Source organism: Phycodurus eques, chromosome 3 (assembly GCF_024500275.1).
Source record: "Phycodurus eques isolate BA_2022a chromosome 3, UOR_Pequ_1.1, whole genome shotgun sequence".
Classification (NCBI taxonomy): Eukaryota; Metazoa; Chordata; class Actinopteri; order Syngnathiformes; family Syngnathidae; genus Phycodurus; species Phycodurus eques.
The window spans coordinates 21,019,056-21,045,625 of record NC_084527.1 but is presented as its reverse complement, the minus strand read 5'-3'; the positions used below and the strand labels follow the sequence as shown (position 1 = coordinate 21,045,625).

The window sequence follows — 26,570 nt, the reverse complement described above, 5'->3', positions numbered from 1 at the left end:
CCGGCTTCCTCCCACATACCAAAAACATGCATGAATTGGAGACTCTAAATTGCCCCGTAGGTGTGAATGTGAGTGCAGATGGTTGTTTGTTTGTTTGTGTGTGCCCTGCGATTGGCTGGCGAACTGTACCCCCCCGCCTCCTGCCTGATGACAGCTGGGATTGGGTCCAGCACGCCCGCGACCCGAATGAGGAGAAGCGGCTCAGAAAATGGATGGATGGATGGATGGATGGATATATGTCCCAGCCAAAACACTCTGTCGAGCGGGCTCGGGAACAGGATTTCCAAATGTGGTGCCTTCATCAACCACATTCAGCAGCATACAGTACACGCACCACTGAATGTATACGAGGTCACGTCAGGGAAGCTCATTAAATAAAACGTGTCATAATTCCACGGCCATGTTTTTAATTCATCTTGTATTAAGTACTGTCCCTTTAAGAAGATCCCGGTCGCCTATGACACTGCGCATGCGCGTACAGGCACAAACGAGACAAGCGGAAAATGAACGAATACGGGAGTTATTTAGCTCCTCAAAGTTATTACTACGTGGTTGGTTATTAACAAGGACCACAAGCAATCAAGCCACAATAGTTTTGGTGAGTTTCCACTTTTCCTAATATGAATCCGTTTGTAATGGTTTACGCGTTCGCTTGCGAGCAAATGCTAATGTTGGCAGAACTGTGTGAAAACGTCATTGATTTGATTTATATTGACATATTGACGTATTTCTCTCACGACCTGTCGTACAGGGCAGTGTTCCCCTTGTGTTGTTGTTTCCCGTATGAAGTCGGGACCTGAGGAGGCGCTTGTGTGTGAGGGGCCTACACGAATGCGGAGAAAACAAAGTCTGGATAGTGACAGGAGAGGGCGCCATATTGTCACCCAATGACCTAACGTCACAATGCAATACATTTCAAAACTTGACCATATGTAACGGATCCCCCCCCCCCCCACAGAAACCTAGCAATATGCCGTTAGCCTAATGGGATAATTGACCAAGTCATTATTAACTTACTGTCATAATAATATCAGGGTATGTAATAGGGTTAAGCACACACAGAGGTCGTCGTTCTGGGTTGTTGTTTTTTAGTTAACAATGCATGCGCGCAGCTTGTCTTGTATGTTTGCAACAGCCTACAGCCACACACAAAAAAAAGATTGTTGCTAAAAATTGCCAAAAGTCCACTTTAAAAAAAGGCCCAACACTAACGTAGGCTAATGCAAGAAAATGGTGGGATTGGGGACCTTGGTTGACAACGCGTTGTCCACGAGCCCCGTGGATTTAACCAATGACAGAGCAGTATGGCCAGTTCAAAGAGTGTCCAAACTTTGGGCCTCCACACACGCCCTATCTATTTCAGGAAATCATGTTCTCAAATTCATAATTTCACACTTTATAGTGCATGGTAAACATTATAATTGAATATTTTTGGTGATCAATATTTTTCACAGGACAGGGCAAACATGGATCTGTTTTTAATATCCATATCTTTATGACTAAAGGGACTAACCGCTTTCAAACCAACTGTCTGACTCTGTGCTTGGGCTGTCCTAAAAAAACACTTGTAAGTTTACTACTCGATCACACAATGACAATGGAGTTTTTGTAAGGAAAAATATTATCGACTATGTAACTGTAGTTATAGTCACAAAATTGACTTGTGTCCTGCAGACATTCCGCTGACGTCAGCAGGTTACCACTGACTGAGAGTGACGAAGACGAACAACAACTTCATCATCACAGTCGGGGTCGACAATGGAAGAACATTTGAGGAGCGATGCAGACTGTGAAGGTAACGGAAAAACGTTGAAATCAAAAACGTACCCTGCTCAGTTTGTGATAAAGGTTTTGCTCAACATTCTAGACACATTAGAGAACATTTCAGCATTAAAACCGCTCTTTACTCATTTGGTGATAAAACATACTCACGAAAGGTACGCGTGGAGCATACACACAGGAAGAACATTTGACTGCTCGGTTTGCGGTAAAAGATTCATTCACTAGTCAAGTGTGGTAACACACGTTAGAAGACACAGTAGAAATACCCTTGAGTTAATTCGGTTTGTGGTGAAAGCTATGCTCATAGAAACAGATTGTCTTCACACATGCGGACACAATAAAGCGAGAATGGACGTTTTCAGTAGTCCCCCTTCATAGCATGACTTCTGAAGCAGACCACAATGGTTTTATTGACTATTACCATTCGATTCATTGATTGTAGACTACGGCGTGATTGACTGACGATTATTTAACTGTTATTAATGCATGTTCGCAAAATGTGAACATTTTGTATAAGAGATACAAAAGCATTATAAAACACATGTACTAACTGGCATTTCTGATTCATATTTGATATGAAAATAAGCGTTACACTGATTGGCTCACTGTTCTCATTAATTTGACTCTGGCGTGTGACCGCGCTGGTAGTGTCCTCACTTAATGTGTATTCGCTTGTACAACTGACGGCTGTAAACAAGTAGTACTTACCAGATACTCCAATTTCCTCGCTCACCATTCTCCAGGCCGGCTCATTTTTCAGTTCCGTGGGCCCACGAATCATGCCGATCGTTTTATCCGCCGTTGTTTCAGGACGCTGTGAGCGACGCAAGAGATTCTCGATGCCGATTGGCTGTCCCGACGCAGCGTCACGCAAATTTGAGTTGAGTGGGCCGGTGCTTGAATAGTGATTAGCGAGTCTACGTCACAAGGACGCTAAATTCAGATCCGCTCGTTTTGCAAGCGGTTTGGCTTTCAAAGGCTTTTGCATATAAGCGGCAAACAGCATCGATGTCAACCTGAAGCCATCTCACAAACACATTTTGACTTATGTTATGCATAAAACAGTAGAAAAAAAATTGGATTTTGATGGCATGGGACCTTTAACTAAATCACCACCGACTATCTACTCCGATTGTTGTTAGCTGCTTAGCTCACTTATCTCAAACTGTGCATGTTTCCCAAAGATAACAGGGCTGAGAAAGCAGTGGGAATCCGCTGACAGTCATGTCGTTTATTTAAGCACATAAGCACGCCTGTATGTGTAAATATGATACAATGGTATCACTTTAGCTGTAAGTTCATTTGAACTAGTGAGCATAACAAACAAGACGGCGGACAGTTTGATTTACCCAATCGACCACTCAGTGAGTCGATTTTACGAATTCAAGATGGTCCCACAGTGGTCAAACGTTACCTTTGTCTCTTTTGTGTTCCCTTTTACGTCTGAAAGTTATTTTAGTTTGGAAAAACCCTTTTGACCAGCAGATCATACCAGATCCCATTTGCCCCATGTCATTTAAACCAGTGATTCCCTCTCCCTGTGTTGTGACACATCAGTGTGCCATGAGAGATCATCACGTGTGATGTGCGAAATTATCCAAATTCACCTACAGTAATTGGTCTGAAGATTATTATTTAGGATCTTTGTGTGTGCCTTTCTTAAATTCCTAGTACGTCTTTGTGTTGAACTAAACAGGCCCAGATGTCACACTACGTAAATTGAGACAATATCGTCATCATTATTTCAGGACAGTGGACCCCTGCATACTTGCGGTTAGATTTTATCCCCCTCCCCACAAAAAAAAATATTTTCAATATTTTTGGAAATTTTTTCAGTTTTCTCTATTTTTTTTTCTTTTTTTTGGGGGGGGGGGGGGAACCAACCCCGAAAACACTTATTGGTGGTTCATCTCCTCTTATTTGAAAATGTTTGGGCTGTTCAATGTCATTACAATTGGCGTCAATTATCCACAGATGTTTGCTATTCACTGTCTGGCTGGGTCCCTATGGGACAGCGGGAGTCCACTGTTTATAAACTTATTGTGACTTTTTGGGGGGGGGGGGGGGGGGGTGCCCTGTGGTTTTTCTGATGGGAAATATGTGCCTTGGCTCAATAAAGGCCACGCCGACATAAACTGTGTTTGTGTTTCTTATGGCCTGCAGACGTTCAGCAGCTGATTGGTCATCAGGAAGAACTTCCCCGTCCACCACGGTGTGGGAGCTCCAGTGTGGAGCAAGATGATCCACAGGCCCCACATGTTAAAGAGGAAGAGGAGGATCTACAGCCGCCCCAGATTAAGGAGGAAGAGGAGGAGACTGACGTCAGCAATTTGCCACTGACTTGTGTCTCTGTGAAAAACGAAGACAAGAAACCGGAGTGGTCGAAATTTCATATTCACAGTCCAAATGGTGACCACTGTGGGGGCCCACCGTCAGACAACCTCTTAGGTCCACTGTCAGACGGTGGGGACACAGAAGAACCTTTGAGGAACAACACAGACTGTGTAGATGATCACAAACCAACCAACTGCTCTGAAATGCAATCAACTCTCCACAAGGAAACTTCACAAAGGCGTAAAAAACGTGTTAACTGCTCAGTTTGTGGTAAAACTTTTGCTACTAAGCAAACTTTGGTAACACACATGAGAACACACACAGGAGAAAAACCCTTTAGTTGCTCATTTTGCGGTAAAGAATTTTCTCAAAAGGGACCAATGATACGACACATGAGAGTACACACAGGAGAAAAACCCTTCAGCTGCCCAGTTTGCAGGAAAACATTCTCCCAAAAAGGAAGTATAGAATTACACATGAGAACACACACAGGAGAAAAACCCTTCAGTTGCTCTGCTTGTGGCAAAACATTCTCTCAAAAAGAAAATATGATAACACACATGAGAAAACACACCGGGGAAAAACCCTTTCGCTGTTCAGATTGCGGTAAATCGTTCTCTCGAAAGGAACATGTGGCAACACACATGAGAACACACACAGGAGGAATACCCTTTACTTGTTCAGTGTGTGGAGAAAGCTATGGTCATAGGGCCAGTTTGACTGAGCACATGCAGAAACACAACACAGAGAGCTAATAAATGTTTTCATGTTAGGACTTGGACTAACTAAAAAGTGACGAGTGGCAATGTGTGTCACAGAAGACTTGGATATACAGGGTGATAGAAGATAGAAGATACTCCCTATTTTAAAATACTTATAATTTATTCATATGTTGTAATATTTTTCTCAATTTTTTTGTGTATGTTCCATGATTGAAGGAGCAAGTCCATTCTACCAAACCGACGATTTTGGAAGAACACGCAGCACCACATATTGACAGAAAAAATGGAATTGTTGAAATTTTTGCAGATTTATTCAAAAAGAAAAACTGAAATATCACACAGCCATTATATTCAGAACCTTTGCTCGGTATTTAGTAGAAGCCCCCTTCTGAGCTAATACAGCCAGGAGTCTTTTTGGGAATGATGCAACAAGTTCTTCACACCTGGATTTGAGGATCATCTGCCATTCCTACTTGCAGATCGTCTCCAGTTCTGTCAGGTTGGATGGTGAACGTCGGCGGGCAGCCATTTTCAGGTCTCTCCAGAGATTCTCAATTGGGTTGAAGTCAGGGCTCTGGCTGGGCCATTCAAGAACAGTCACAGAGTTGTTCTAAAGCCACTCCTTTGTTATTTTAGCAGTGTGCTTAGGGTCATTGTCTTCTTGGAAGGTGAACCTTCGGCCCAGTCTGAGGTTCTGAGCACTCTGGAGAAGGTTTTCGTCCGGGATATCCCTGTACGTGGCCGCATTCATCTTTCCTTCGATTGCAACCAGTCGCCCTGTCCCTGCAGCTGAAAAACCCCCACAGCATGATGCTATGATGCTGCCACCACCATGCTTCACTGTTGGGACTGTATTGGACAGGTGATGAGCATTGCCTGGTTTTCTCCACACATGCTACTTAGAATTAAGGCCAACAATTTTTATCTTGGTCTCATCAGAACAGAGAATCTTATTTCTCACCACCTTGGAGTCCTTCAGGTGTTTTTTTAGCTAACTCCATGCGGGCTTTTATGTGTCTTGCACTGAGGAGAGGCTTCCGTCGGGCCACTCTGCCGTAAAGCCCCGACTGGTGGAGGGCTGCAGCAATGGTTGACTTTCTAGAACTTTCTCCCATCTCCCAATTGCATCTCTGGAGCTCAGCCACAGTGATATTTGGGTTCTTCTTTACCTCTCTCACCTTGGCTCTTCTCCCCTAATTACTCAGTTTGGCCGGACGGCCAGCTCTACGAAGGGTTCTGGTCGTCCCAAACGTCTTCCATTTAAGGATTATGGAGGCCACTGTGCTCACACTGAAATTATTTTTTTTTACATCTAGGGGGTCACCATCCACACATCCAACATTAGTTGACAGAATGAATGTGGTGTCTTTATCACCCATATTCAGCAGCGTACAGTATACGCACCAATACTAGGTCACATCGGGGAAGCTCAGAACACAGACGCACAGATTCACTGTCGATGGTGGAGAGCTTCAAGAAGTAGAATCAGGGAGGACTTGTTCACTGAAAGACAGCACAGTTTGTTCAGCCTTCACGGGGTAGCTTTGAGGTTCAATTGTGCTGGGTGCACAGCACAGACAGGGGTGAAGGGGAATGAGGTCGCTGATGACTTAGCAAAAAAAAGGTCCTTAGGCATTAATTCTGATACGTGTGAGCGATGCAGTGTAAAAAGAAAATATTAATAATAATAAAAAATAAGCGTGGATCATGTAATTATGTTTTTCTTAAAGTTTACATCAGCGAGAGAAAGGCTGCAGAGTTGTGTGAGCAGAGGGAGTTGGGGATAAGATTAAATGTGTGAGGAAACCATTATTTTTTTGAGGGAAACGAAATTAATGAGTTGTAAAGGTGGGGACGAGTGTTACACACTATCTTGTACAGTAGGTGGCGGTATGCACCGTACCATTGCTTTCAATCCAACAATACATGAAAAGTAGAAGAAGAAAAAACAACACTGCGCACGCGCACACGGCATAAACTAGACGAGCAGAAAAATAAATTAACGATTTCCCAAAGAGTGGTTTAGCACCTCAAAGTAATTATTAAGTGGTTGGTTATTAACAAGGGACATATCTAATTAAGCCACATAAATTTTGGTGAGTTTCAACTTGTCCTAATAGTAATCCGTTTGTAATGGTTTACGCCTTTGCATACGACCTGATGCTAGTTGGTAAAACTGTGTAACGCAGCGTGTCAAACTTCATCGATTTGATTTATATTGACATATTGATTTATTTCTCTACGTACCAATGTTACTAAAATTGTCAACGCGTTTTTCTTAGCCCGCCGTTGAATTCATTTACCCAATTTCCGGAAACAAAAAAAGAAAAGAAAATGGATGTGCAGATTGTCAGCAATCCAGGTTATTGTTATCCGCAAATGTTGTTTTGCTATTAGGCCAACGATCTATTCATGTAAATATGAGATCACAAGATATGATTAATAAAATAACAGTGCCCCTAAAGCAGGGGTTTCAAACTCAGATCTTCCACCATTGATATTTTATCGGTGCGATCTTCCTACACATTCACTGCCACTGACTGCTTTAGAAGTCAAATATCCATGCTAACTGGGAAGGCTGGCACTGAATGAGTTAAAATTCATTGCATGCTATCAAGTTTGCAGTATGTCTGTGTTTCACGAAGGGACACAGTACAGAGGGAGAACGGCGAAACCGACATTGTAAAGAAGCTTGATAAGGATAACGGGAATTGACGCTGGCTGGAATTAAAAGTCAGAAATGAATACGTTCACGAAAATATTCGAAAGATTAAAGCACCTGGGAACGCATACTGCATCTTGTGTCATCAGGATGTGAAGTATGGATCTGGAGGGAGAACACGCTTGGTCGATCACGTCAACGGAAAGAAGTACGCACAGCTGGTTAAAACGGAGCGGTGAAATTATAGATTACCTGGTATTTTGCTATCACATTTCTATGAATTTGCTACGTACTTACAAATGTAGTTAACGTTAGTTGTTTAACTTGTTATATTGTTGATTTATGTCATGCATTTTTTTTAATATACAGTGAATACGGAAAGTAGTCAGACCTCCTCCCCTAAGTTTAAGTTATATTGCAGCCATTTGCTAAAATCATTTAAGTTATTTTTTTCCTCATTAATGTTCATCCAGAACCCCATATTGACAGAAAAAAAGCAGACTTGTTGAAATGTTTGCAGATTTATGAAATAGGAAATTGAAGTATCACACAGCCATTATAGTCAGAACCTTTGCTCGGCATTTAGTAGAAGACCCTTTTGAGCTAATACACCCATGAGTCTTTTTGGGAATGATGCAACAAGTTCTTCACACCTGGATTTGAGGATCATCTGCCATTCCTCCTTGCAGATCCTCTCCAGTTCTGTCAGGTTGGATGGTGAATGTCGGTGGGCAGCCATTTTCAGGTCTTTCCAGAGATGCTCAATTGGGTTGAAGTCAGGGCTCTGGCTGGGCCATTCAAGAACAGTCACAGAGTTGTTCTGAAGCAACTCCTTTGTTATTTTAGCAGTGTGCTTAGGGTCATTGTCTTCTTGGAAGGTGAACCTTCGGCCCAGTCTGAGGTCCTGAGCACTCTGGAGAAGGTTTTCGTCCGGGATATCCCTGTACGTGGCCGCATTCATCTTTCCTTCGATTGCAACCAGTCGTCCTGTCCCTGCAGCTGAAAAACACACCCACAGCATGATGCTGCCGCCACCTTGCTTCACTGTATTGGGCAGGTGATGAGGAGTGCCTGGTTTTCTCCACACATACCGCTTAGAATTAAGGCCAAAAAGTTCTATCTTGGTCTCATCAGACCAGAGAATCATATTTCTCACCATCTTGGAGTCCTTCAGGTGTTTTTTTTTTTTTTTTAGCAAACTCCATGAGGGCTTTCATGTGTCTTGCACTGAGGAGATGCTACCGTCGGCAGCTGAGGAGATGCTACCACTCTGACATAAAGTATAATCAAACACAGCTGGACTCCTAATGAAGGTGTAGAACCATTTTAAGGATGATCAAAAGAAATGGACGGCACCCGTGTTAAATATATGAGTGTCACAGCAAAGGGTCTGAATATTTATGGCTGTGTGATATTTGAGTTTTTCTTTTTTAATAAATCTGCAAAATTTCAACAATTCTGTTGTTTTTCCTGTCAATATGGGGTGCTGTGTGTACATTGTTTAAAAAAATAAAAAATAACTTAAATGATTTTAGCAAACGGCTGAAATATAAAAAAAAAGAGTGAGAAATGTACGGGGTCTCAATACTTTCCGTACCCACTGTATTTTGACTTTGGTTTGGTGGTGTGCCATGAGTTTTTTCTAATGTAAAATATGTGCCAAGGCTCATTAAAATCTGGGAAAGACTGACAAAACGGTTTGTGTTTCTTATGGCCTGTAGACATGCAGCAAGAGCCACAGCCCTCCCACGTTAAAGAGGAAGAGGAGGATCTACAGCCAACTCACATTAAGGAGGAGGAGGAGGAGACTGATGTGAGCAACTTGCTTCTGACTGGTGTCTTTGTGAAAAACGAAGACGAAGACCAGAAACCGGAGTGGTCACAGTTTCATAGTCACAGTCCAAATGGAGACCACGATGGAGGACCACCTTCAGACCATCTCTTAGGTCCACTGTCAGACAGTGCGGAAGCAGAAGAACCTTTGAGGAACAACGCAGACTATGAAAATGATGACAAACCGACCAACTGCTCTGATATGGAAACAACTCTCAACAAGGAAACTTCACAAATGTGTAAAAATCGTGTTACCTGCTCAGTTTGTAGGAAAACCTTTGCTACAAAACAAACTTTGAGGACACACACGAGAAAACACACAAGAGAAAAACCATTTAGTTGCTCATTTTGCGGTAAAGAATTTTTTCAAAAGGGACCAATGCTACGACACACGAGAGTACACACAGGGGAAAAACCATTTAGTTGCCAAGTTTGCAAGAAAACATTCTCTCAAAAAGGAAGTATACAATTACACATGAGAACACACACAGGAGAAAAACCCTTCAGTTGCTCAATTTGTGGCCAAACATTCTCTCACAAAGAAAATTTGGTAACACATACGAGAAAACACACAGGGGAAAAACCCTTTCACTGCCCAGATTGTGGTAAAACATTCACTCGGAAAGTACATGTGGCAAAACACATGAAAAAAATACACACAGGAGAAATACCTTTCAGTTGCTCAGTTTGTGGAGAAAGCTATGGTCGTAGGGCCAGTTTGACTGAACACATGCGGAAACACAACAGTGAGACCGAATAAATGTTTTCCTGTTAGGACTTGGACTAAAAAGTGACGAGTGGATGTGTGTCACGGAGGATTGGGACATAGATGTCATTCGAGACTGAGGATGAAGAAATCAAAATTAATTCTTCCATTCATCTTGTTCTCACGTGTAAAGTGCACAAAAGCAGTATGAAAAAAAATACATGTATTGCTGTGTCACTTTTTAAAATGTCGTCTTTATTCTTTGCTCTAAAGATTTTGATTCTGAGTCTGACCTCTTAGCAGCTCTTCTTTTTTCCTCTACTCATCCTGCGCAATCTGCAATACCGTTGTATCCTATATTGGTGTTTTAAAAAAATGTGTTAAGGGGTTGGAGGATAACGTTAGCATTCTCCTTCGTTCTGCAGGGTCCGTTTCAATGGAAATGGGAGGATGTGGTAACTAAGGATGTTTAGTTAGCATCAAAATGTCATTGATTAGCTGACAGCAGGGCAAAATGATGAAAAACCTTGTGGATCAGTCTTTTTCTGAAAGGGTTGCCACATTTACTGTATGTAAAATGAGTGCCGATTGCAGAGATCCTTGACTCAAACACACGCAGGACACAATAGAATGCTTGATATGTGGAACATTTATTGTGAAACTACGGGGGAAATGGGGACAAATGTGAAGGGAGTTAGCTACATAATAAAAGACGAGTAACATAGTGGACTACAGTGTGAATGGCTTAACTTGTGAGATGAGCTGATGAGTCATTAAGAGAGAAGAAAGTTGGGACCTGTAAGATCGTTAAAATAACCACAAGCTACTACGTACCAATTTGTATTTATTCTGGTAATTGCAGCAATGTTTACTCACTATTAGTGGACCACAGGGTCACCGACTGGGAGGTGTTCGTTTTCAGTAGTCTCAGGCGGGAACCAGGCAGTCGAATAGTCGGGGGAAAGATGAAGAAAATTCGGACAAATGGGAGAGGACCCAAAAATGAAAATTGGTGGTCACGAGGATGCGGGGAGTTGCACTCGTAACCTTCCACCCGTTGGGTTGGCTGGCAACACCCGGGAGGGGTCAGGCAGGAGCCAGAGTGAAACACCAGAGCCAGCAAGAGCAAGAAACTAACAAACAAAAAACAAAAAAAAAGGGTCTGCCTTTATCCCTCTGAATCGTGGGCGAAAGAGATCACGCCACTGCATTTCTTCTCTTAATTTTTTTAATTATGCAGGTGCACCCTAATCGCGAGCGGTATTCATCCACAGTATTCAAAACAGTTCCCAACTCTGAAACTGTCTCAAGCAGTGATTAATTATGAGAATGAACTTGTTTCAATCTTGGTTCTGGCAGTTCAAATCGTACTGTCCAACACAACACAGGAGTTGACGAGACCAGAAAAATCGCTTCTGCTGTTAAGAAGTAACAGTACTTTTACTCCGTTACAATGATCGAAATGTCGCTCGCTACTTTTATTTATCAATTATTGCTTTTCAACTATTTCGTGCGCGAGACTGCGACTTCCGCATTGGACGCTGTTTGCTCCAATCCAATGTAAGCGGTAGTGACATTTAGTCTAGTTCTCCAATCAAAGAAAGTCACATGACCTCACACAACCTCTTCTATTGGGCTACCCGGGCATAGATATTAACCCAAGATATACCAGCCCAGCTGATCGTCGTGCCTACGTGGCCACAATGTTGGGAAGGTCGTTGTTACCATGAAGGCAACGACACGTTACTCGTGTTTACATTTAGACGAACAAAAACAACAGCTTTCTTGTCTTGTAGTATTTGTCTGGCACTGTCTGCCCAAACGTGGATATTCCAGCCCATTTACAATTTGGGAAAACACTCTGCAGTAAATTGCAGATTATTTGTTGTAGTTTTGGCTGTGCATACACACACACACACACACACACACACACAGTAACATTAGAATTTGCACATTCACCTTTTTTTTTTTTTTTTTATAAATTGATGTTCATGCTGTGGTTAAAAAAAAAAAATCAGTTACTCACCGTTTACTCCGTACTTGAGTAATTATTTCATTGTGTACTAGTGGTGGTCCCAGCGGAACTGCGAGGCACACGTTACATCGGCGACAAGAGCCTATCTGCTAAAAATCATTGCTAGCTATAAATTACAAGTACTTAAGAATCGGGAGTTACTTTTCAATCACCCTGTATATATACACACACACAGTGGGTACGGAAAGTATTCAGAGCCCCTTAAATGTTTCACTCCGTTATATTGCACACCATTTTAGCAAATGGCTGTGATATTTCAGTTTTTCTTTTCTAATAAAGCTGCAAAGATTTCAAAAATTCATTTCTTTTTCTGTCAATATAGGGTGTTGTGTATACATTAATGAGGGAGAAAACATACAAAGAAAGTAGAACAAATAATCTCAGAAATTAAATTGTAATAATGTGCAATGACAGGGAAAAAGTATTGAACACACCAACTGGTATTTATTTAATACTTTGTACAAAAGCCTTTGTTTGCAATGACAGCTTCAAGATGCCTCCTGTATGGAGAAACTAGTCGCTTGCATTACTCTGGTGTTATTTTGGCCCATTTCTCCACACAAGCAGTCTTCAAACATAATGACACAAAGATAAATTACTAGTTTTAGAATAAACTTAACAGAAGTTGAAAATATATCAAATTACACAACACGTAAAAGAAAACTGGACATTCACTGTTGTATTGTAAACTACAATAAAGTAATATAATTTAAAAAAACCTCAGAGTTCTATTTTCCCTCTTGACACACACTTATTTTCTTTTCGTAGTTGGTTACTCTCAAGGTGCTGTAACGATTGCAGTACCAGCGAGAGTGAAAATATTGTCAGTATTTCACTAACTAATTTTCTTGAGCAAATAATACATATAAATCATTTGATTTATATGTATAATTAAAATGAAAATGAAACTGGCAGTCACTTCCAATAATAAACCATTTTGGAGCAAGCGGGAAATAACAATAATTGCCTTTGGAACGAGTCTTGTTTCATCGTTAAAATTGACACGGCCCTCACATCGTGGTAGGACGTCAGTGGCAGAACTGAAGACCGATATTGCAGCTATTCGCTAAAATCAGTTAAGTTATTTTTTTTCCTTATTAATGTACACAAAGCACCCAATGTTGACAGAAAAAAACTATGTTTTAAATGTTTGCAGATTTATTAAACAAGAAAAACTGAAATATCACACACCCGTAAGTATTCAGACCCTTGACTGTGACATCATATTTAACTCGGGCGCTGTCCATTTCTTCTGATCATCCTTGAGATGGTTCTATATCTTCATTGAAGTCCTGCTGTGTTTGATTGTACTGTTCGGACTTGATTAGGAAAGCCACACACCTGTCTACATAAGTGTGTACATTAATGAGGGGAAAAAATTACCTTACATGATTTTAGCAAATGGCTGCAATAAAACAAAGAGCGAAAAATTTAAGGGGGTCTGAATAGTTTCCGTACCCAGTGTAGGTTGTACACATACATTTTGGTTACCAAAGGTGACAGTTTTGAGACACTAAGTGATATAATGCTTTTGGCCAGGTGATCCAGTTATGACAGCCTGCCAAAGTCCACGTCTGTGACAGAATACCACCATACAAAAATGCCTTTGTCATCCATGGTAACTCTTTTCAAATGTTTTTTTGTATGTATTTGTGATGCAATTAATACAAAATTGACCTAACATATGCAGAAATGAATCTGCAAGAATTCATGTGGGATGACATGGCTATCTTTCCTGAAAGGGCCATGTCACCGCGTAATAAAAAAAAATATATATAACTAAATAAATAAATAAATAAAAAATAAAAAAGCCTTTCAACATGTTCCACATCGCTATTTGCAATCATTGTCAAAAAAAACAAAAAAACAAAAACATCATCCAAAAACATCAATATAGGCAAAAATGTACATATGCAGAACACAGATTAATTCAAGGAGAAAATATTTGCACCATCTGCCATCAACTTGTCAGGCCGTGATATAGGCTGATGTGTCCAAAAAGCGGACGTGCGAAAATCCCGCCGAAATCAAATATTTCATCAGAAAACAAGCCTAAAATTACAAGAGTCTTTTGGGGGGAGGGGGTATTTTTTTCTGCAAACGTCATTTGTAAGTCCAGAACTTTGGAATGAGTGCCCATGATCAAATAGGCCCTTTAAGGTGGGACATGCATTTCTTACACAGTAGTTGGACAGTGATACACACACAAAAGCTTATCATTTCGCAGGTGAAGGTCTCAGCAGAAAAACAAACACAGGAGCAAATCATTACCAGTGAAGATACAAAAATTGAGTGAAGATGATTACGGTAAGATGAATTAGTTGTGGAGTATGACAAAGGCGACAATGATTTGTAGTGTACAGCACACACAAAAAGCAATTACAGCTCTTTGGAAGAATTAAGTTGAATGAAATTTGAAATGTTTCTAATGTTGGGATATTACGTGGTACTACTGAAAAGCATTTATGCCCCCTTCATTTGGATTTTCTCCTGTGTGTGTTCTCATGTGTGTTACCATGTTATGTTTCTGAGTAAAACTTTTACCACAAGTTGAGCAACTAAAGAGTTTTTCGCCCTTGTGTGTTCTCATGTGTGGTGCCAAGTTTTGCTTTTGAGAGAATGTTTTACCGCAAGTTGAGCAACTGAAGGGTTTTTCACCCGTGTGTGTTCTCATGTGTGATACCATGTTTTGCTTTTGAGAGAATGTTTTACCGCAAGTTGAGCAACTAAAGGGTTTTTCTCCCGTGTGTGTTCTTATGTGATATACCAGACCTGTCTTTTGAGGGAATGTTTTACCACAAGTTGAGCAATTGAAGGGTTTTTCTCCAGTGTGTGTTCTTATGTGTGTTACCAAGTTTTCCTTGTAAGAGAATGTTTTACCACAAGTTAAGCAACTAAAGGGTTTTTCTCCAGAATGCACTCTCATGTGTGTAACCATGCCTTGCTTTCGAGTAAAACTTTTACCACAAGTTGAGCAACAAAAGCGCTTTTCTCCCGTGTGTTTTCTCATGTGTGATACCACACTTTGCTTCTGACAGAATGCTTTGCTACATGAGCTCCTGAAAAGGGTTTCTCGTCTGTCTGCTCTCGTGTGTGTTTGAGGTTTCTTGAAGCGACTTCTGTTCTTTTCAGAGCATTTTGACTGTTGATTGTCACTTTCACAGTCTCCGTCACTTCTCAAAGGCGCTCCCTTTTTGTCACTGTCTGACAGAGGAGCAAAGAGGTTGTCTGGTGTTGCTCCTCCACAGTGATCACCACTTGGACTGTGATGGGGAAGTTGTGATAACTCGGCTGGTTCGTTTTCATCCTCTTTACTCTCCACAGAGACACCAGTCAACGGAAACTTACTGATGTCAGCCTCCTCCTCATCCTGCTTAACAGGGGGGAGCTGTTGATCATCCGCTTCCTCTTTAATATTAGGGAGCTGGGAATCATCTCGCTCCAAATTGGGGCTTCCTCCTGGTGGCTGAGGTGGAAGTTCTCCCTGGTGACCAATAAGCTGTTCGAGGTCTGCAGGACACAAGACACGAGCCAATTTTGTTGCTATACCCACCACAATACACACAAATATTTTCTAACAAAAACAACATTGTCATTGTGTGATGGAGTTGTAAACTTTCAGACATGTTGGTGGACCACCCAAGCACAGACTCCAAAATCTAATTCCACCAAGCGCATCTCCAAGCAGGGCTCGAGACTGCAACCCAAATGGTCGCCCTGTTTTTTTCCAGTGTTTGACTAAAAATTTCAAGTGGTCGCACTTTCGTGAGTACATGTTTTAATGCTTCCTTAACACAGTCTCACTATAGAAGTCACGGTGGTTGAAAGCTGCCGTCTTTTTGGTGGTTGAAAGAGCGCCTTCTCTATGATATGAACCGCCAATGGCCGCGTGCCCTCTCGCCACAGCGAGTGATGTGGCGCCGAAAAGGGCGCAAGATAGAACTGGTACCCACTCAGCTTCACAATGACATGACATTGATCCATCCACCTCACTTTTTTAATCACCACCTCTTCCTGAAGTCGGACCTCTAACTCGGCAAGGGAGACAAATCTTACAAGCCCGACATGGAATTCATGCTATCTGCTCCTCACGTGAAACACGACCTGTAAAGTTACATGTTTTGTTTTACGTTGGTAAGGCTGAGAAGAACACTGGCCTTACGTGTTGTGAGCTTTATAAATTCCGACTCACCGTGGAAGTTGGACACACTGTCACCGCATCACGTCATGAGTCTCACTACCCACACTGTCAATCGTGTTTACTCAACTTAAATCAAAGTAACAATTTACACTGTGCTCAGATATTTGTAACGTTATCGCTACTTGTCTAGAAAAATACTCAACGTCAGCTCAATTGTAATACCTTCAAAATATCAGTGGAAATAGTACATCTTTTTAACTTTGAGCCAACACCAGATTATTTACATCTTGCAGCCAGTTGTCCGTCCGTCCATCCATCCATTTTCTGTACCGCTTATCCTCACTAGGGTCGCGGGCGTGCTGGAGCCGATCCCAGCTATCTTCAGGCGAGAGGCGGGGTACACCCGTAACTGGCCGCCAGCCAGTCGCAGGGTACATATAAACTAACAACCATTCGCACTCACATTCACACCGACGGGCAATTTGGAGTCTTCAATCAACCTACTATGCGTGTTTCTGAGATGTGGCAGGAAACCGGAGTACCTGGAGAAAACCCACGCAGGCACGGGGAGAACATGCAAACTCCACAAAGGCGGGGCCAGGATTTTAATCCCGGTCCTCAGAACTGTGAGGCAGATGTGCTAACCAGTCGTCCACCGTGCCGCTCGTTCTGGAACTTGTAATGGAAAAACGCATTAGATGGCTTGAGGCGACTTGGCCAGCTCGCAAACCTGCAAATGTATTTTCAGTTTGAGTGAAAGCTTCTGTGCATTTAGATTGGTTGTAAACGGCGACGTTGCGACAAGTGTGCGCCCAAAACCAGTAGCAGACTCATCGGCCACTCATGGAAACAGCTGCCAAACCCTGCACACCAAACAACAGTTCAATCGGGTTCGACCCAGTCACTCGGTGTGCGGTACCGTAAGCCTTTGTACTGTTTACTTGCATTCACCCAACCAATACGGAAACCGTCTTCAAAGGCAGAAGTTGTATGACGTCACATTAGCACCATACCACTTTTCTCAAATCAAATCTATTCGCCTCCAATAACTTGAAAATGGATGGATGGATGACTTTTTTTCTTCCTGAAACAATTGTAGTAATATAATAATTATTTTATTATTTTTGTTACGTTTTGTTCTATTGTTGGAGTTCGTCAATAAAAAAAGGAAAGCCACACACCTATCTTTGTGCTGTGTTTTACCGTAATCATAATCAACTAACTCAAGGCAAAATATTGCTATCTGCGATACTAGCACTGTATTTACTTGGTATCGGATCGATACCAAAATTCCCAGTGTCGCCCAACCCTACCATACGGCCCCCGTGGTGACCAGTACCCGAATGTAGTCACGTGACAGTAAACGTCTATAGTTAAAGTAAATTAAATATAACTAACTCCTACCTAATACCGACATCATTAATGTCGATGATCGCCCCAGTTAAATAAAATGTTGTAAATGTTCGTGAACAGACCTTCGACGTGTATCACAATTTGAGTCTTGCAAACAGCTTCCAGTTGTCGTCGGTGTCGCTCGCTCTCCTCCCTCGCTCGACAAAGTTGCTCCTCGTACGACGCTATCGTTTTCTCAAACAGCCCGAAGATTTCGTCGGCGGCCGCAATGAGTCGCTCCCTTACTAACTCTTTCAACATGTTGGTGCTGTCGACAGTTCAAACACCAAAAGAGAAAACACTTGCACCGCGGTCTGTCGCTCGTTGTCGCTGCAGCTTTGGTTGCTATGCTAACTTCCGTCTTGTGCTTCTTCTTCTGTGGGCTTTATTTGCGGTTGGCAAATGGTGCATTACCGCCACCAGCTGGACTGGAATGTGGAGTGAGAGAATGTTCAGGGAAAGAAACATGCCAAGAGGGGGGAAAAAACACGAAATAATACAAAACTGCATCACACTAGAAACACTATATTCGACTGAAAAATCTGGTACCTTTGGTGAACTTAATTGTGCTGTACCAAGCCTTGCTAGCTGTTCTCTTTGAGAGTTGTTGCCACTGTTGTTTATTGGCCCTTTGGTGCAATATAGACAGGGACTGGTAGACAAGTGTTTCTGGGTCATCAATAGCCAATATGACGAGATCCAACTAACAGACCTTACTGCGTGGCGGCCATGTTGAATGTGTGAACTTTGCCCATGTGGTTGCCACTGTGGCAGCAGTCCATCTATGATGGTATCATATCAAGGATAGTGATCTGTGCCGCCGTGAGTCGTGATGGGGACGGCAGTTCTTTTGTGCTCGTCTGTGTGCTCTCGTGTGTGTTTGAGGAGGGTTCTTGTAGTGACTCCTCTTTTTTTCGGAGCATTTTGACTGTTTATTGTCACTTTCACAGTCTCCGTCACTTCTCAAAGGTGCCAGAGAACCTAAGAGGTTGCCTGGTGTCGGTCCTCCACAGTGATCACCACTTGGACTGTGATGGAAAGTTGTGATCACTCGGGTGGTTCGTCTTCATCCTCTTTACTTTCCGCAGAGACACCAGTCAGTGGAAACCTACTGATGTCAGCCTCCTCGTCATCCTGCTTAAGGGGGGCTGTGGATCATCGTCTTCCTCTTGAACACCAGGGAGCTGTGGATCCTCTTGGTCCAAATTGGAGTCACCACTGTTCTGCTGCCCTCGTACATGTGCTGTATTATTCTAACATACTTCTCTGCCACTTCAGACGTCCGCATGCAGTACCACAGTTCTTCTCTTGGTACTCTGTCATACGCTTTCTCTAGATCCGCAAAGACACAATGTAGCTCCTTCTTACCTTCGCTGTATTTTTCCATCAACATCCTCAAGGCAAATAATGCATCTGTGGTACTCTTTCTAGGCATGAAACCATACTGTTGCTCGCAAATACTCACTTCTGTCCTGAGTCTAGGCTCCACTACTCTTTCCCATAACTTCATTGTGTGGCTCATCAACTTTATTCCTCGATAGTTCCCACAGCTCTGCACATCACCCTTGTTCTTAAAAATGGGCACCAGTACACTTTTCCTCCGTTCCTCAGGCATCTTCTCACCCGCTAGAATTCTGTTCAACAAGCTGGTCAAAAACTCCACAGCCACCTCTCCTAGATTCTTCCATACCTCCAGAGGAATGTCATCAGGACCAACTGCCTTTCCATTTTTCATCCTCCTTAATGCCTTTCTAACTTCCCCCTTACTAATTATTGCCACTTCCTCGTCCACCACACTTGCCTCTTCTACACTCCCTACGCTCTCATTTTCCTCATTCATAACTCCTAGAATTATTCTTTCCATCTAGCTAGCACCAGTCAACATATTTCCATCTCTAACCTTTATCACATCCTGCACATCCTTCCCATCTCTATCCCTCGGTCTGGCCAACCTGTTTAGATCCTTTTCTCCTTCTTTAGTGTCCAACCTGGCATACATGTCACCATATGCCTCTTGTTTGGCCTTTGCCACCTCTACCTTTCCCCTACGTAGCATCTCCATGTATTCTGGTCTCCTCTCCTCGGTCCTCTGCGTCCCACTTCTTCTTAGCTAACCTTTTTCCTTGTATGATTTCTTGTACTTTGAGGTTCCTCCACCAAGTCTCCTTCTCTCCTTTCCTGCCAGAAGATACACCAAGTACTCTCCTGCCTGCCTCTCTGATCACCTTGGCTGCAGTGGTCCAGTCTTCTGGAAGCTCCTCCTGTCCACCGAGAGCCTGTCTCACCTCTTCCCGAAAAGCTGCACAACACTTGTCCTGTCTCAGCCTCCCCATGGTTCTCTGCTCTGCCTTTGTCTTCCTAATCTTCCTCCCTGTTGGAAAAATGTAAATAAGTTATCACATGTTGTGCTTTTCTGCTTGCTTCTACTGAGAGAAATGTTTTATCACTGCAAAGCTTTCTCCCACAGGATGAGTTGTATGTGCTTGCAGGTGCAAGGACAAATTTGAGAGGAGTCTTTCTGTGTCTTGATAAGAAGTATATAATTATTCTACTGTCTCAACCACAACAAAGAATGTTATGTCATGATCACATGAGTTGCAACAAGCACGTATGCCCCAACCTTTTTACTGTTGAAACTCATATGTAACAAGGGAACTGCCCTAAAGAAATAAAAAGAGAGGGTACGGACAGAGTGGGCTTAGAAAAAAATGGTTGGAGACGGTAACTAAGTACACTCTTGGCCGTTTTCTCCTTGCAAGTCCGAAAAGTGAACTTATATAAATGGGCAGCAGTATTGAGCCATGGTTCAACACACGTCTCAACAGGAGGGATGGTAAGACAGATAAATCAATATTATACAACTTATGGTCTTAATTCTTATTCAAAAAACTTTTGTAGAGCATGTATGATTTGTGCTAGGCATAATCCACAGGGCAATTTGAGGCCCAGGAGAGGTACATTTCCTGCACCTCAATACCCTTTTCAAATAATTCACATGGACTTTATTGAATTAAACCAAAGTGAAGGGAAAAGGTATTGTTTGGTCATCGTTGATGCATTTTCTAAATGGATTGAGCTGTTCCCCACAAAACATCCCGACGCACTAACAGTAGCGAAGACGTTATGTAAAGACATTATACCGCATGGCCCTTAACATGACCCTTGCCGAAAAGAATGGTGTTTGTGCAATGTTTGGTCCACAGTGTTGTATTCCCAACAACACAGCCCCGGATGGAAAAGTAACGAGAGCCCTACATGGGTTACAAACTTTGGCTGCTGAAATGGCAGATTCAACAGGCGTTTCCAACCCCCTGGAAGATTGGGCTACGAAGTGGTTTGGAAAATGAAAACACCTTGTAATTACATTGATAATTGCTATTGTTACTGCTGTTACTTTGTTATTGCTTTTCGGATGCTGTATTATTCCATGTACGAGGACACTGTGTGTCCAGATTGTCACGGGAGTGGTGGGAAAGAATATGATCCGGCCGGAATCACAGATGTTGATGACCTCCGAAGGAGCTCCCACTCCCGAAGTTCTGCTCACACAAGACGACGTCGTGTCCAGATGGATGAATTATTGAAGAAGAATATACAGTGTCTTTTCTCTTAGCATGTTACGGGACATGTCTTTTCCCCTCCTCAGATCAATATATGGGGAGGTTTTTGGCCTGTCTCAAGAGAAGAATGCTTAGCTCATGACTACATTGTTGATATATCCTCTTATAAGCCTTCCACATAAGAGTAGTACTGCTTAGGGTATGTTACATAGTTCCACTATGTAAACAGGGGAATTGTTGGATTGTTCTATTTGTACTCCTTTCTTTAACAAATAAGTTCAATTTCCAAAACATGCATGGCCAGAGAGAGGGGTGCCCACATTTTAGGATGACTCCCTTTTCTTCTTTATAGCACTCAAGGTAGATTACTGAAGAATGACGTTCTTAGGATGACTCCCTTTTCTGATAACACCCAAGGCCAGCGGTACCTTCTGCTGAAACATATATCAAAACCTTCTCCCAGACAGATCCAACTTACATAGATGCAATTGGAATTCCAAGAGGGGTACCTGATGAATACAAAATTAGTAGATCAAGTAACATCAGGGTTTGAATCTACAATCTGTTGGTGGTGTACAACCAATAAAAACGCAGACCGAATAAACTACATCCACCACAATGTACAGCGTTAGGAAATTGGACACAAGACGGTTTTGAGGCCGTACATGAACAACTGGCTGCCACATCTTTAATGTCATTTCAGAACAGAATTGCACTAGCTATGTTGCTGGCGGAGAGAGGGGAAGTGTGTGCCATGTTTGGAGAACTGTGCTGTACACACCGCTGCAGATGGCAGCCTGACCAGGGCCATTGATGGCCTGCGCACCCTCAACCGCAAGATGAAAGAGCATTCTGGCGTGGACATCCATGTGGAACGAATGGATGAAAGTGTTTGGCAAGTATAAGACGTTGGTCTCATCAATTTTAATATCAATAGCAGTATTTGCTGCAAGACTGACATTGTGCGGATGTTGCTGTATTCCATGTTTACGAGCACTTCTGAATAGATTAATCACCACCGCAATCCAACCTATGAGCAATCGGGCAGAACAAATGTACCCCCTTCTAACGAAACAGAACCAGGATAGTTCTGATGACGATGATGATGGGGAAATGGAAATCGGGACATTATTTGATTCAGCTGAGGAGATCAAATAAAGCATATTATGTCTTGTGTTCATGATAATGATCTTACAGCCAAAAATCAGAAGAAGCGTCTGCTAAATAAGTGATGTATAACATGAGCAAAAAAAACATGATAAACAGGAGGGAAATGATGGAAAAATGTAAATACGTTATCACGTGTTGTGCTTTTCTGCTTGCTTCTACTTAGAGAAATGTTTTATCACTCCAAAGCTTTCTCCCACAGGATGAGTTGTATGTGCTTGCAGGTGCAAGGACAAATTTGAGAGGAGTCTTTCTGTGTCTTGATAAGAAGTATATCATTCTTCTACTGTCTCAACCACAACAAAGAATGTTATGTCATGATCACCTGAGTTGCAACAAGCACGTATGCCCCCACATTTTTACTGTTGAAACTCATATGTAACAAGGGAACTGCCCTAAAGAAATAAAAAGAGAGGGTACGGACAGAGTGGGCTTAGAAAAAAATGGTTGGAGACGGTAACTAAGTACACTCTTGGCCGTTTTCTCCTTGCAAGTCTGAAAACTGAACTACCTCTGTGTCTTGTCTTGATTTTTTACAAGTGTTTTAGGTGTCTTGAACCTGACACTCCCCACCACCAGAGTCATCTTACTCCCCACCATCCTATGCTGTCTAGCCACACCCTCCCCAACCACTACCTTACAGTCGGGAACCTCCTTCAGATTACCTCGTCTGCACAAAATGTAATCCGCCTGCGTGCTTCTACCTCCGCTCTTGCAGGTCACCCTATGTTCCTGCCTCTTCTGGGGGAAAAAAGTGTTCACTCCAGCCATTTCCATCCTTTTGGCAGTCTACCACCATCTGTCCCTCCAAGTTCCTTTCCTGGATGCCGAACTTACCTATCACTTCTTCATCACCCCTGTTTCTATCACCAACATGTCCATTAAAATCTGCACCAATCACGACTCTCTCTCTGTCTGAGATGCTCAGAACTACTTCGTCAAGATCCTTCCAGAATTTCTCTCTCACCTCCAGGTCACATCCTACCTGTGGGGCATAGCCGCTAATCACATTATACATAACACCCTCAAGGCCACACCCTCACTGCACTGAAATGCGCAGCTTGGCGCAGACAGGTCTGCCAAACTGACAAACACGCACAGTGACTTTCGCGCACGTTTTTACACTGAAGCGCAGGTGGATCGTCTACAAAAACAGAGCCAACAGTGTTCAACTATTTTTCACCATTTCAGTTTTTCCGATTTTTTTGAGGGGTGTGACTAAAATTGTGTAGTCTGGCACGGCCACTATATAAGAACTTGACGGCCTTTGTTTGCATCAGCTGTTATCTGGCACAATTGCGACATGCAGTAAGCTAGATCTATGAGCTAGATCTCCACCCTGAAACTTCATCTTCCCTTTGGATAGACCGCCGGCGTGGCTACTTTAGAGCGCCTCGTTGTTATGAAATAACAATAACTAATAATAATGACAGAGCAGTATCCGATCATATCTTTTTTAATCTAAAATTTTTAAAGATTGTTTTAACCACTTTCACACGTGGACCAAATTGTTGGAACCCCTCTGTGAATTACAGAACACCTCAAAATGGTCACTGAAATAAGTTGAAATTGACAAAAGGCCCAAAAAAAAAACCACACAAACACACCAATAAAAATCAGACATGGACAGCTGACAAAATCAGCAATATAGTAACAACAAGCAAGTAGTACTTTATCGCAAACAATCAAAAATACATAAAACAGGGCGCTACATGTATGAACTATGTCGCTTTCGTACAATTTACACATGATGTTTACATTTTGAGAACTCAGCCTGAGGTCCATAAGTATTTGGACAATGACACGCTTACACACGCACAGATACCAAAATTAGGTCAAGACGGTGATGATGAATCAGCTGAAAGATTACTCTTATTTGTCGTATACTGTACTGCACACCTAAACTGCATTTACAGCGCTAAAAAAACCTCTAAATTTCCCCCAAAAATCTGGCCTACTGCAAAAGCCAAATTGCAGTATCGCAGGGTACTAGTGTAAAACATTTACTGTCCCTTGGTTCCATTTTCTCCCGTGTGCAGTGAAAGTGGACCTATGAGCAAAGTTTCCACAAACAGAGCAACTATAAGCTTATTCTCCTGTGCGTGTTCTCATGTTTTAGCATATTATACTTCGAAGAGAATTTTTTATCACAGACCGAGCAACCGAAAGGTTTTTCCCCTGTGTGTGTCCTAATGTGTTTTAACATAGTTGCCTTTAGAGTGAATCTTTTATCGCACACTGAGCAAGCAAAGGGTTTTTCTCCTGTGTGTGTTCTCATGTGGTCGACCAGATGATGCTTATGAGAGAATGTTTTGCCACAAGTTGAGCAACTATAGGGTTTTTCTCCTGTGTGTGTTCTCATATGTGATACCACATCATACTTAGAAGGGAACATTTTATCACAGACGGAGCAACTGAAAGGTTTTTCGCCTGTGTGTGTCCGAAAAATGTGTTTTACCATGGTTGACTTGAGAGTGAATCTTTTCCCACACACTGAGCAACCAAAGGGTTTTTCTCCCGTGTGTGATCTCATGTGTGATACCAGATGACGCTTTTGAGAGAATCTTTTCCTACACACTGAGCAACTTAAGAGTTTTTCTCCTGTGTGTGTTTGAGAAGGTTCCTTGTTGTTAAAAGTTGTCTCCTTTTCAGGGCAGTCTGCGTCACTCCTCAAAGGTTCTTCAATGTCATCACTGTGTGATAGTGGAACAAAGAGGTTATCTCGTGCTGGGCGTCCACAGTGCTCTCCGTTTAGACTGTGATGATGATGAAGCTGTGACCACTTGAGTGGTCCGTCTTTGTCTCCTCCACTCTCCCTGACCCCAGTCAGCGGAAACTTGCAAATTTCAGACGCCTCCTCTTCCTCCTTGACGTGGGAGGGCTCTAGATGTTCATCTTCTTCCTTAAAGTCAGGTGGTTCTAGATCCTCCTCTTCCTCTTTAATGTGAGGGGGTTGAGGATCATTTTGCTCCCAACTGGAGCTCCCCCCATGCGGCTGAGGGGGAAGTTCTTCCTGATGACCAATCAGCTGCTGTAAGTCTGTACCACACAAGTCAAAAGTCAATTTTATTACCACAACTACTGGCATACAGTCAGTGTTGGGGAGTAACTAATTACAAGCAACTAAATTATGTAATTTAATTACAAAATTCGCCCGTCCCAGCTTTTTGGTAACGTGTTTCCGCCATAAAATTCTAAGTTAATGATTATTTGCTAAAAACATCACATCACACACGCACATATATATATATATATATATATATATATATATATATATATAAAACAACCTACTTCTTCTTTTATGGTTTGATAAATCTGATAAAGTACAATTTACTGAATACACAGCATCAAACGCCTATACAGGCTCCCTGTTCTGGGTGTCCAATTGTGCAATTGCTCATTTGCGGGAGTACGTCGGCAACTCTACAATAGACAATACAATATAGGTTTCTTTGGGGCAGTAAACTTACTGGAAAAGATGAAACACAGCGAGAGATGGAAAGCGCGAGAAGAAACGCCCCCTGACGCCCCCGAAAAGAGGCCTAACGACGTCACTGTCGGACGTCATTCATGTCGTTTAACGAGCGTATGAGATCAATACAATTGTGTAAATATACACATTTAGCGAACAAACCTTCCAAGTGTATGAAAGTTTGAGACTTGCAAACAGCTTCCAGTTGTCGTCGGTGTCGCTCGCTCTCCTCTCTCGCTCGACAAAGTTGCTCGTCGTACGACGCTATCGTTCTTTCAAACAGTCCGAAGATTTCGTCGGCGGCCGCAATGAGTCGCTCCCGTACCAACTCTTTCAACATTACGACGTTGTATAATGCACAGGAACAACACTTGAACCTCGCACTTCGTCCCTATGCTAACTTTACTAAGGCCCTCTTCGTATTCTCGTTTTTGCGTCGGAACATTCCTTTCCAATCCAATCCGAGCCGGATGAACCAGAACCGGAAGTACTCGTTCGAATCATAGATATGAGGATCGCGCCGTAGCAGCTCAGCTAACCAACGCGCCTACGTGGCGGCCATGTTGGGGAGGTCGTCGTTCCCATTGAAGGCAATGCACGGGCACTGAAATAAAGTCATAACTCGCTCAATTCTCAAGCGACTTTCATGGGGGTACGGTTTTGTCAACGCCAAAGCGTATGTTATCAATACACAACATTTGAAAAAAATAAAAGCAAATATATGCGAAAGGGACACCCAGTTCCCTTGTCCCATTTGGTTTTCT

General features: G+C 42.4%; 3 protein-coding genes across 10 annotated transcripts; 1 reads left to right on the top strand and 2 right to left on the bottom strand.

The window, feature by feature from the left end:
• Positions 1 to 484: 484 nt before the first annotated feature.
• LOC133400212 (gastrula zinc finger protein XlCGF8.2DB-like) lies at positions 485 to 10,750 on the top strand. 7 transcript variants are annotated; one of them, XM_061672647.1, is made up of 6 exons: positions 485 to 598; positions 1,506 to 1,567; positions 1,675 to 1,795; positions 3,946 to 6,934; positions 7,650 to 7,708; positions 9,222 to 10,750. In XM_061672647.1, the coding sequence occupies exons 3-4, from the start codon at positions 1,759 to 1,761 to the stop codon at positions 4,869 to 4,871; spliced, it is 963 nt and encodes a 320-aa protein (XP_061528631.1). In that variant the 5' UTR covers positions 485 to 598; positions 1,506 to 1,567; positions 1,675 to 1,758; the 3' UTR covers positions 4,872 to 6,934; positions 7,650 to 7,708; positions 9,222 to 10,750. The 7 variants fall into 7 exon arrangements, with proteins under 7 accessions (XP_061528631.1, XP_061528630.1, XP_061528629.1 ...); XM_061672646.1 differs by having other exon boundaries at positions 7,650 to 7,755; XM_061672645.1 differs by having other exon boundaries at positions 7,484 to 7,708.
• On the bottom strand, positions 5,265 to 17,957 carry LOC133400188 (zinc finger protein OZF-like). Its single transcript, XM_061672600.1, has 5 exons — positions 17,691 to 17,957; positions 10,916 to 15,584; positions 9,589 to 9,626; positions 9,287 to 9,479; positions 5,265 to 6,341 (listed from the first exon to the last, which is right to left on the bottom strand). The coding sequence occupies exons 1-2, from the start codon at positions 17,866 to 17,868 to the stop codon at positions 14,524 to 14,526; spliced, it is 1,239 nt and encodes a 412-aa protein (XP_061528584.1). The 5' UTR covers positions 17,869 to 17,957; the 3' UTR covers positions 5,265 to 6,341; positions 9,287 to 9,479; positions 9,589 to 9,626; positions 10,916 to 14,523.
• Positions 17,958 to 19,806: 1,849 nt separating this feature from the next.
• On the bottom strand, positions 19,807 to 26,270 carry LOC133400201 (oocyte zinc finger protein XlCOF7.1-like). Of its 2 annotated transcripts, XM_061672625.1 has the most exons (3): positions 25,969 to 26,270; positions 24,793 to 25,373; positions 19,807 to 19,978 (listed from the first exon to the last, which is right to left on the bottom strand). In XM_061672625.1, the coding sequence occupies exons 1-3, from the start codon at positions 26,144 to 26,146 to the stop codon at positions 19,928 to 19,930; spliced, it is 810 nt and encodes a 269-aa protein (XP_061528609.1). In that variant the 5' UTR covers positions 26,147 to 26,270; the 3' UTR covers positions 19,807 to 19,927. The 2 variants fall into 2 exon arrangements, with proteins under 2 accessions (XP_061528609.1, XP_061528608.1); XM_061672624.1 differs by lacking the exon at positions 19,807 to 19,978 and having other exon boundaries at positions 23,943 to 25,373.
• Between the last annotated feature and the right edge of the window lie 300 nt (positions 26,271 to 26,570).